Here is a 12,311-nt window from a genome sequence, read left to right as displayed (position 1 = left end):
GTGCCCAAGTTTCCTAAACATTTTCCACCCTAGCACTTAATATGTCTAAAGCATGGCTAGCTTGCTAAAGCAGTGTAAAGTAACCATCTGAAATACATTTCCTATCAAGCTTGACACCAATTTAAAAAATTGCTGCTACTCTCTGCTGCAGCGTTTGGTTAAATAATTTATTTGGCGCTATACAATAAATTGCATACAGGTGCAACATAGCCTTAGCCTGGAGAGCATAAAACATGAGCGAGTAGCTGAGACAACAAGAGATTAAGTGACTTGCCTACAGCCTCTGCAGGACTTGAGTTCAGGTGGACTGATCAGCGCCATGCCATTACCATTAGGCCATGCCTGCTTCAGCTGGAAGAAAGAGCAGCTCAGTGGCTGTGCTTCTTACCACTCTACTAGTAACAATGTGCCTCTTGCTCCCTTCCCAATTAGCACCACAGCATTAGTTTTCAATCATTGTTGGCTGAGAAGAGAATGAAAAAGCAGGGTAGCTTGCCTGCAGGTAGTAAGATGCTGTCTTGCTGGTACAATATTTACTGGTGCCTGTAGAAGCTCTGTCTACCCCCTTCATGTTAATTCTCTGAATCCCTTCAGGTCCAGTACATGGGCTGACAAGAAAGGAAGGGGAGAGCATTGGTTGGTTAATTGAAGATCTGCAGAAAAGTATTTGATCAACATTGATAACCAAGTTTTGTTAATTTTGTTTTTTTTATTTGTTTATTTTTGCTGTTGACTTTTACCCCCATACATCATTTGTGGCCTAGACAATACTTGATGTAGTCCTTCCAACCTGTTGTTTTGAACACTTTTCCCACTGGACCGTATTCTCCACTAGTCAATTCTTCTTATTTTATGGCATGTTTAAGCTATCTGCCTTTAGATCTTACTCTTGCCCCAGTCTTTTCCTGCCGCAGCTCCAGGTACAAACAAACGGCCTGTTCTCTGCTGTCTCACACTGAAAAGGTTTCTTGATGGTGTTTTCAGCAATCCTGTGTGGTGCCCAGTTCTTCAGTCTTGGCAGTAGTTGAATTGTTCCTGCCTTCAGTGGCAGTGCTGCAGTTTAAAAAAAAACAACAATCGCTGCGCCAGGAGCGCTTCAGATTTTAGTTTTTACTGCAGAGACAAAGCAGCTGCATTCCAGCTTGGTGTCCTCAGGGCCGAGGAACTCAGTCGAGCAGCTAACCTTGTGGCTAGGACCTGGTAAGATCATTGTCCTGCTTAAAAGCAAAAAATATCTGTTTTACAATGACTAAAAACTAAAACCTCAAGAGGGTAGTGTTGCTCCAGCTGTGGAATTTGTCTGCAAGCATCAGAGGTGAGTTCTTTCTGTACTTAGTGTGAGAAAGGGATCCTTTATAAAGATGCGCCTCCTGATTACTCAGGACAAGCGTGCTGATGTTGGATAGATAGCTGGACCATCTTAACAAACCTCTTTAGACTGGGCACTAGTTTCATGGCTAATTAAAAGGTTTCTTGAAAGCCCTTCATTTTTTCTTTCTTTCTTCTAAAAGAGAGCAGTCAGGCTTTTAGAAACAGCGCAGAGCCAGCTCTTCCTCAAGGGAGTCTGTAACACTTGAAAAGGAGCAGGCGTGCTTTTTAGACTTTTCCTCTCCAGAAGACTCAGATTTATCAGACTTGGAAAGCGAAGGCAACCAAACTGAAAGGCGGCCTTTTTGCTGACTCGGATATAAATTTTCTCACGAAACAAATTGTGCTAACTTTGAATGTTCAATTAGAAGCTACTAGAAGAGGTCAATACTTCAGCACAAAATGGGTGACTTCTGATCTACTCAGCAGCGGGAAGAAATGGTTTAAAAAAGTAGCACCTTATCCAGACACTAAAGTCACTACTATTCTGGGTATCCCTTGCAAGGGCTGCCAAGTCTTCGGTTCTCAGCTTGATGAGAATGGTCAAGGACTTAGCTAAGGGAGAAAAGGTTTACTTTCACCAAGAAAAAAACAAAGCGAAGAACTCAGCAGTTCAGATTTCTTCAGCAAGATGTTAAAAAGGAACAGAGATTTTTTTTTCTGTTCAGATGTTCATCCATATCCAGTGGCTCTCTCACTGCGCCAAACTCACACAACATAGTTTATTCCAGGAAAGAATTTCTCTGAGCAATAACAATGACAAGTCTTCCCAAGTGTGGGTCCCAGAAGGAAGACTACAGAGATACCAGCACATCTGGAAAATGTCCAGCTCAGACTCCTATCATCAGCGTGTACCTATTAGAATTTCAAGCAATTCCAAATTAGTTTTTCTTCCTTCCAAAATCCCAAGAGAAGGTGAAAAAGCAGTAGAAATATATTTAAGTTCATTTAACACCTAATCAAAATCCAAGTTATAGTTCCTGTTCCTTCTCAGGAATGATTTCAAGGGATTACTCACTTTTTCATTGTTCCCCAAGTGTCAGAAGGATTTCGTTCAGTAGTAGTTCTAAAAAGATTGAATAAATTTGTCATTTGGAAAAAAAAAACCTTTTGGATTTAATCCATGAGGACAAGGACATTCTTAGTGCTTTAGATTTACAAGATGCAGATGCAAATGCCATCGGAAACATTTAAGATTCACAGTTGTACAAACCATTAGCATTGTACAGCAATGTCATTCAGCTTATCATACACTCCAAGTCTTCCCCAAAGTATTGATAACTCTGAAAGCAAATGTAAGATGACAAAAGATTTTTGGGTTTTCTGTCTTAATGACATTCCCATTAGAGTCACCCTTCCAGGATGCCTCGCCTAGCACAGAGGACAGGGAATGCCTACTCTAGAAACTCAGATTTGGATTTTAAATTGGGTTTGTATTTATTTAAAAAAACATCTAATACCTGCCTCTTTCAAAAAGTTCAAAGGCATTTTATCTGAAGATCACACCCATACAAGCACCAGATTTTGTGCTAGGACAGTAATAGATTAATAAAAGAATGCTTCCTGTCATGGGACAGTTGTCAAACAGCTGAACAGCAGCAAAATCTCTTTGTAGGAGATGCAGTACTCCAGGCAGCATTTCAATTTAGAACCCGACAGAATTGGTACCTAATATCATGGCTGACATCCAGGATCCTTTGTTTTGCGTTTAGTTAACTCTAGATATAAATGAGTCACTTAATCGATAGAAATCAAGAAAAATTCTGCAACTGGAATCGGTCTGCTTTCCTTTGTGTATTTATATCATGATCAATGCCCACCAAAGAGTTAAGAAGATTAACACACGTTTGCTGTCACCCCTATGCACACAGGCACGGTATTGTAATAAAATGCACAAGTGCTAGAACAGTGTGGTAAAGAAATAGCATACTAGAAAACACAGATTGCAACGGAGCACGAAAACATCCCTGATGCTAATTTTATCTAAAGATTGAGGTAATTTTCAAAGAGTTGCATGTGTAAAAATTAGCATATACGTGCGTAAGTAGCCTGCACTCACATAATTGCTGTTAAGCATCAAAAGTATTCATGTTCTTTAGGTTTCGTGCGCAGACATTCATGAAAAAAAAAAAAAAAGGGATGGTTTAGGGGTGTTCCAGGTCAGGGCCATCAGTTATACGCACATAAGTTATTTTATAAGAGACTTGCGCACATAGTGGTGTAAATATGCATGCTTATGCTGTGCTAAGGTCACCCTTTCCTGCTAGTATTCAAAGCAGAATTATACGTCAAAGGCCAACTTCAGTGCTACACAGGCTGTTAGAAAATCAGGCTCTCTGCTGCTGCTTTCATATTTCTTGGGCTGTTCAATCTTTCTTTATAGAAAAAGCAGCTACTCATCTGCTAGAATGAGATTTCATCAAGTAATAAGACTTCTTTTGTTTGCATCATGAAGAATAAAAGGTTGCCCTGTTCCTTTCCATCTAACAAATATAACGTTTTTCAACAGTACTAGCTAGTAGCAGGTTTAAAACAAATTCTAGAAAGTATTTCAATCCATGCCTAAATTAAACTATGGACTTTGCTGCCAGAGAATGTGGTAAAGGCTATTAGTGTAGATGAGTTTATAAAAGGTTTGGTTAAGTTTCTAGAAACCAGGTCAATTAATGCATTAGGTGTCTCCACCTCCCGCTTCTGGGAGTGGCATGGACTGTCCTAGTTTAGATCTGATGGGCTTTTCCAACGGAGACAGAACACTGGGCTTGATGGACCACTGGTCTGACCCAGCATGGCACTTCTTACATTCTTAGAATTGTACCAGTTTCGACTAAGTTCATAAAATGACTTTTTGATTAATATAGAAAAGAATGTAGTTTCAGAATCAATGAAAGACCTTTTTAATGACAACTATATCCTAAAAACTGAATATAAAATAAATTGAGGAAAAAACTCTTAGCTTATAAACTCATCTAGCTAAACAAATGACTACAAAAGCTACAACCTTAATAGTTAAAATATACATTTCTACAGCCCAAATTTTCAAAAGATGGCTCCATTAATGCAATTAAAAGAATAAATCCCAAGTAGAAAAACAATGTTTCCAAAATGAGTAACCACTCAATACAAGTTTAAGACTTCGTTGTTAACATTAGCTCACAATGCTACAAATTGCAGTTACATGTACTTAGAGTACTTAAACCTGGGCTTCCTAGACCTGCCCTGGGGACCCCACAGCCAGTCGGCTTTTCAGAAAATCCACAATGAATATACATGAGATAAATTTGCTTATCATGGAGACTCAGTATATGCAGATTTAGCATGCATATCATTGTGGATATCTTGAAAACCCTACTAGCTGTGGGGTCCACAAGACAGATTTGGGAAGCCCTGACAAACTGAGGGCCCACATCAAGACCTTGAAACAGAAATTCCAAAATAGACTTAGCTAGTCTTGAATTTTGATACAACAGTGGACCTTCAGAAAGAATATCTTCTGCTAGAGGCAGAGAAAATGATTTGGCAACAGATTGCAGAAAAAGTGCTGGGAAATCCATTTTCTTGGCCAGTAAGGAGCTATTCTGAATATCTCCAATGGATAGCTCCTATCTTTTGTAAAACACTGCGCATCACTAACCCAAAAAGAAAAATATTGAGAAGGTGTAAGCTTCCTGACTGCACTAACGCAACTCTGCGGTCCTGTAATGTTTCTATTCTAATAAGCAGCCATCAGATCCATTACCAGACTCCTCAATTTAAATTGAGTATTTGTTTTCAGGTCCCATTATCCTGAATATTCATTAAATCTGCATGTCTGTTTATGGTTCTTCTTGTGATATGACATACTAAAATTACAAAAATGCTGCTCTGCCCATGTCGTGTATTCTCATTCATCGCTGATGCACATTTATACTTCCCTGTTTGTTAAGGTTGGATACAGAATTCAGTTATCTGAGCAGATCTTAATATGCACAATCACATAATAATCACATAATAATATGCCCTGCACAATCCACCTCATTAAATATGGATCTGTCCACAGACGTCAGGGATCTAGGAGCATGGCTTGACAACCAACTTAACTTTAAAAAATATATAAATACCACCACCAAAGACTGCTTCTACAAACTACAAGTCCTAAAAAAGCTAAAACCACTCCTGCACTTCAATGACTTTCGCCTCGTTATACAATCCATTATTTTTTCTAAACTCGACTACTGCAACGCAATCCTACTTGGCCTCCCCGCCAACAGTATCAAGCCTCTATAGATGGTACAAAACGCCGCAGCCAGAATCCTAACAAACACCAATAAAAGAGACCATATCACCCCCATTTTGAGCAACCTCCACTGGCTACCCATCAAACAGAGAATCCTATTTAAAACCCTAACCATTATTCATAAAGCAATACACAACATCACACCTATATCACTCCAAACCCAACTTCGTCCACACCTATTCTCCAGACCCATCAGAAGCGCTTACAAAGGCACATTAGTCGCATCTCCAGCAAAATCAATACTAAGAAAAAGAGCACTCTCAACTGCGGGACCACACCAATGGAATGCTCTCCCACCAGACCTACGCCTCGAACCCAGTCTACCAGAGTTAAAAAAAAAAAGTTAAAAACCTGGCTCTTCAGGCAAGCGTTCCAATCTCCAGAATGTAACTAGGCGCCTTTTTACTGACTCCTTTTCAGTTCCTTTCATTGTATTTTGTCACTAACACCATGTCTATATATATTTAATTTCTACACTCATTTCTCTCAAGTTATTTAATAGTCATTTAATACATATACTATATATTTGTATACTTATTTATTATTATTCCTTTGTACCCCTAAGAGTAAATTGTTTTAGTTTGTTCCTATCTCCCTGCAATTATCATGCACTTGGTTTTAACCTAGTCAAACCACAGAACCTGGATTATCTTTGTCCACCAGTTAATTTGCAATGTTTAACCCGCTAATTATCTTTAAAATACGAAAACATTTAATGGTTCATTGTCACTGTTCAACGTTCCTTGTAAAAAGTTTAACCCGTGTATTGTTTCAAAATACGAAAACGTTAAATGGTTTATTGTTACTGTTCAATGTTCAATGTTCCTTGTAATAAGCCCCGGTCGGTCCGCACAGACCAGGGTAACTTATTGTTTCATGTAAACCGGATTGATTTGTATTGTATACAGGAATTCCGGTATATAAAAACTAAAAATAAATAAATAAATAAACGTTGAAAAGAAGCATTTGAAAAATATTCATATACTGAATACTCTCATTTCTAATATAGTCATGTGAGGGAAAACATACTTGATTGGCATGCTGACCTTGAGAAAACTTGTTTTTCTCCTTTTTCTTTTTAAAAGATTTTAAGAATGGACATTGTTGTACAGACGTAACTGGCATCTCAGAGATCTGGTGGGAGGAGGATAACCAATGGAACAGTTGTATACCATGGTACAAATTATATTGCAACGATACAGAGGATAAATTTGGTTGGGGGGGAGAGGCGCTTTATGTCCAGGATGGCCTAGAATCCAACAGGATAAAGACCATACAAAAGACTAAATGCACAGTAGAATTTTTATGGGTAGAAATCCCATGTGTTGAGTAAGAGTATAGCGACAGGAGTATATTACCATCCACCTGACCAAAATGCTGAGACATTCAATGAAATGTTAAGAGAAATCAGAGAAGCTAACCAATTTGGCAGTGCATTAATAATGGGAGATTTCAATTAACCACTATACAGAAACAGTTAATATATCTTTTCACAACACACGTTGCAAAAGATTTTTTAAACTTTTATGTGCAGAAATTTATCTCACTATGTGGACCATCATACCACCCTTGGTTGATTCAGGCAGTAAGCCACGCTTTCAACCACAATGGGTCACTTTTAATCATCGGTCCGATAGTCTTTTGAATTGCTTCAATTTTCTACTTTATTTAATTTGCTTTTTTTATTCATTTTTTGTCCATTTATAATAAAATGTCTTTTAATGATGTTAGAAGCGGAATTGCCTTACTTGAGCAGAGCGCCGCCGCGCTTCCGAGCTGTTACCTTCACTCACTTGTGCAGAGCGTCACCGCGCTTTTGTCCATTTATAATAAAATGTCTTTTAATGATGTTAGAAGCGGAATTGCCTTACTTGAGCGGAGCGCCGCCGCGCTTCCGAGCTGTTACCTTCACTCACTTGTGCAGAGCGTCACCGCGCTTCCAAACCTCTATTTTCAACACTGCCGTGCTTAGTGGGCAGGGATTTCCGATCAAAGGTGCTCGTGTAACTTAGAGCTCCTGTAGTCCGACGTACGTTTCGCAGTTGTGCTGCTTCAGGGACTCTGTCCTAATCGGAAGATTTGGGCTTAAAAACGCAAGGTTAATTCCCGCCAAAATTTCTTCAATATTTAAATGCCTTCATGTTGGCTTTCGTCTAATTCATGCAGTATGTAATGCCGACGAAAATGACAATAGATGTGAAACCACATATATTTTTTGCATATACTTTTTGCACTAACATTTTCAACAGAAAATGTGCACCTCCCAAATGAATTGTAAATTAAGCATGATTGTAGTCTTCTCTTACCGCGTTTGGTCGCCTAGTCCTCTTACCGGCATTCTACTGAATTGCCGCGAGATCTAGGCTGATTTTATAGTATCACCCCACCACACCTGTATAACTGATTTGACAGGGGAGTGGATTCACATGAAGTGAATCCACTCAATTTCCTTGTTGAGCCCACCAGGGGTCACTGTGTGTAATTCGAAAATCCATCGTTGTTCACATTGTTGCAATTTTTTAATTCGGTCTCCCTTTCTCCAATGTGGATGAATGATTTCTAAAATGGTCCATTTGATATCAGAGAAATTGTGATTATGATCTCTGAAATGTGTCACCAATGGTTCTTCAATGCGCCCCGTGTTGATGCAGCATTTATGTTCAGTCAATCTGGTTCTGAACGGGCGCTTAGTCATGCCCACGTAAATAAGTGGGCATGGACAAAAAATGGCATACACAACAAAAGAAGATTTGCATGTTGCTTGAGGCAGGGAGATTGTCCGACCTGATGGTAAAGTAATGACAGTCTGTAATGATTTTAAAGCACAATGGGCACAATTTGCACAGGCCATAATTGTATCCTCGACATTCAGGGACTTGTGGAGGCTGGAATATGAACCACTTGGTCTTTAATATTTCTGCCTCGAGAATAAGCGATCCGAATAGGTTCCTTGAATGAAGGATGGATTTCTTGGAGAATTGCCCAGTGTCTCCGGATGGCTCTACTGATCTTTGGGGCGGCCAGTGTGTGCCACATCACCATGGTCTGTTGGTTCGAATCCTCACGTTGTCTTGGCAAAAACATAAATTCCCTGTTGGAGTAAAGGGCTCGTCGGTAAGCTTTTTTGACGCTCGACAGTGGATATCCTCGTTGCAAAAATCTTTCTGCCAAGATTTGAGACTGTTTCTTAAATTCCGAATTGTCTGTGCACAATCGCCGTATACGCATGAACTGACCAACGGGTAAATTTAACTTGAATGTGGTCGGGTGAAAACTATCGAATCTTAAAAGATTATTGCGGTCACTGGGTTTTCGATACAGAGTAGTAATGACAGAGTCTTCATTTTTGGTGATGAAAATATCCAGGTATGATATTTGTTGATCATGAAAATTCATGGTGAATTTGAGGCATGAATTCAATGAATTAAGCCAGAGATGGAATTCCTGAAGGGCTGTCTGTGATCCTTCCGATATAATGAACACGTCATCTATATATCTTTTCCAATGTTTCAAGGATAGAGACCATGGATGTTGTTGAATGTATCGATTTTCGAATGCTGTTACAAATAAATTTGCAACATCTGGAGCCATGGCGGCCCCCATGGCGGTTCCACGGATTTGTAAATAGAACTTATCTTGAAAAGAAAGTAGTTGTGGCTCAGAGCTAGATCTAATAATTCAATAATGTACGAGGTTGGTATCCTTTGGGGACTTGGACGAGTCTTTAAGACAGCTGATATTACCGTAGAGTAATTCATCCTGAGGGAATTACTGTATACAGCGATTCTATGTCCATGGTGGACTAACAAGCTCTGACTTGACAATGTTATGGTCGATAAGAATTGAAGCATGTGGACGTGTCCTTAATATATGAGGTGCTTGCGACACGAACGGTTGTAGTAATTTATCCAAAAAGATGGAGATATGTTCTAATATACTGATTCTTTAGCCGAGACTATGGGTCTTCCAGGAGGATGTTGGAGATTCTTATGGATCTTTGGTACAATGTATAGTATTGGGATCCTGGGATGTTTGTTTGATCAGGAAATCACTTTCACTCTTTGTGAGACAATTCTCTGTTGATACCCATATTCTACTATGCGTGTTATCTCTGCTAGGATGTTATCGGTTGGATCTTCATCAAGTTTCTTGATAAAATGCTGTATTTGAAGTTGGCGTTGTACTTCCTCATGTATGCTGAAGTGTTCATCACTACAACCGCTCCTCCCTTTGTCAGCTGGTTTTATTACTATGTCCTTTTCTATCTTGTAATTGATGGCGTGCCTGTGATTCCTCTTTGGATAAATTGAAATAGAGTGACAATTTAATTTTCAATGTTTTCAATATCATGCATCACCAATGTGAAAAAAGTATTAATCGCTGCATCTCCCGGTGGCGGCGGGCTCCATTTCGATTTCAGTTTTACAACAGGAGTGATATTTCAATTACCCCAATACTGACTGGGTAAATATAACATCAGGACATGCTAGAGAGGTTAAGTTCCTGGATGGAATAAATGACTGCTTCATGGAGCAGTTAGTTTAGAAATTGACAAGAGAGGAAGCTATTTTTAGATCTAATTCTTAGTGGAACGCAGGATTTGGTGAGAGAGGGTAACAGTGGTGGGATCACTTAACAATAATGATCATAACATGATCCAATTTGACTTAATGATTGGAAAGGGGACAATCTACAAAGCTTCAAAAGGCAAGCTTTGATAAATGAGGAAAATAGAAAAAACTGAAAGTGTGAGCGACATTGCGGACGGGATAGAAAGTAAGGTTTGTCTTTTTGCAGACGACACTAAGATCTGCAACAGAGTGGACACGCCGGAAGGAGTGGAGAGAATGAGACGGGATATAAGGAAGCTGGAAGAGTGGTTGAAGATATGGCAGCTGAGATTCAATGCCAAGAAGTGCAGAGTCATGCATATGGGGAGTGGGAAATCCGAATGAACTGTATTCAATGGGGGGAGAAAGGCTGATGTGCACGGAGCAGGAGAGAGACCTTGGGTGATAATTTCTAATTATCTGAAGGTCGGCAAAAACAATGTGACAAGGCGATAGCTAAAGCAAAAGAATGCTGGGCTGCATAGAGAGAGGAATATCGAGTAGGAAAAGGGAAGTGATTATCCCCTTGTACAGGTCCTTGGTGATGCCTCACCTGGAGTACTGTGCTCCGTTCTGGAGACCGTATCTCCGAAAAGACAGAGACAGGATGGAGGGCGGTCCAGAGAAGGGCGACCAAAAAGGTAGAAGGTCTTCATCAAATGACTTATGAGGCGAGATTGAAGAATCTAAATATGTACACCCTGGAGGAAAGGAGAAGCAGAGGTGATATGATACAGACTTTCAGATACTTGAAAGGTTTTAATGATCCAAGGACAACGACAAAACTTTTCCGTCGGAAAAAAAATCAGCAGAACCAGGGGTCACGATTTGAAGCTCCAGGGAGGAAGACTCAGAACCAATGTCAGGAAGTATTTCTTCACGGAGAGGGTGGTGGATGCTTGGAATGCCCTTCCGGAGGAAGTGGTGAAGACCAGAACTGTGAAGGACTTCAAAGGGGCGTGGGATAACACTGTGGATCAATAAAGTCTAGAGGACGTGAATGCATATGGAAAAAAAGGTTTGCATTCACAAAAAGCAGGGAGTAGCTTGCTTGTTACGGCGGTTACTACCCCCAAACCAAATAAGCCTGATACTTCACTTTCAGTGTATATCCAGCATAGCTCTCTGCTTCAACGGCAAGGGAGTAAGACTGATACTTTACGCATATCCAGCATAGGTCTCTGCTTCAACGGTAGGGGAGAAAGACTGATACTTTACGCATATCCAGCATAGGTCTCTGCTTCAACGGCAGGGGAGAAAGACTGATGCTTCCACACACATCCAGCTAGCTCTCTGCTTCAACGGCAGGGGAGAGAAAGACTGATACTTACGCATATCCAGCATAGGTCTCTTGCTTCAACGGTAGGGGAGAAAGACTGATACTTATACGCATATCCAGCATAGGTCTCTGCTTCAAACGGCAGGGGAGAAAGACTGATGCTTCACACACATCCAGCATAGCTCTCTGCTTCAACGGCAGGGGAGAAAGACTGATACTTTACGCATATCCAGCATAGGTCTCTGCTTCAAACGGCAGGGGGAATGAAGAAAAGAGGATCTATGTACAGACAACAAAAAAGGACTGAATTACATAGTCTGGGAAAACAAATAAGCATGGGTGTAGCTTGCTATTGCGGCGGTTACCACCCCTAACTAATTAAGCTAAATATTTCACATAGATGCAGTCCCAAACACTGCTCTCTGCATTAATGGTGGGGGTGGAAGGGAAATAGAACCAAAAGGTTACTAAGAGCCAAGAGGTTAACAGATAAGTATGAGAAAAAAATGTGCATAGCTTGCTGGGCAGACTGGATGGGCCATTTGGTCTTCTTCTGCCGTCTTTCTATGTTCTATGTGCAAGCTTCAAAGGTTAAGAATGTACAACAAGCATGGACATTGTTTAAAAATACCATCTTAGAAGTGCAGTCCAAATGTATTCCATGCATTAAGAAAGGTGGAAGGAAGACCAAACGATTACTGTCACGGTTAAAAGGCGAGATGAAAAAGTAATTTTAGCTAAAAAAAAATTTCCTTCAAAAATTGAAAGGAGGATCTAT

At 40.0% G+C, this 12,311-nt stretch overlaps 1 protein-coding gene across 1 annotated transcript in view; it reads left to right on the top strand.

Annotated features, from left to right (window-relative positions):
* LOC115089277 (endoribonuclease Dicer-like) overlaps nucleotides 1-12,311 on the top strand; it is a 54,136-nt gene that overhangs the window by 15,308 nt on the left and 26,517 nt on the right. The window contains exon 3 of the mRNA XM_029597399.1: nucleotides 7,499-7,647. Coding sequence (XP_029453259.1) covers nucleotides 7,499-7,647 — 149 coding nt within the window. The remainder of the gene's footprint in view (nucleotides 1-7,498; nucleotides 7,648-12,311) is intronic.

This window comes from Rhinatrema bivittatum, chromosome 4 (assembly GCF_901001135.1).
Source record: "Rhinatrema bivittatum chromosome 4, aRhiBiv1.1, whole genome shotgun sequence".
NCBI lineage: Eukaryota > Metazoa > Chordata > Amphibia > Gymnophiona > Rhinatrematidae > Rhinatrema > Rhinatrema bivittatum.
The sequence above is the reverse complement of the archived record's forward strand: the minus strand, read 5'-3'. Positions and strand labels throughout refer to the sequence as shown.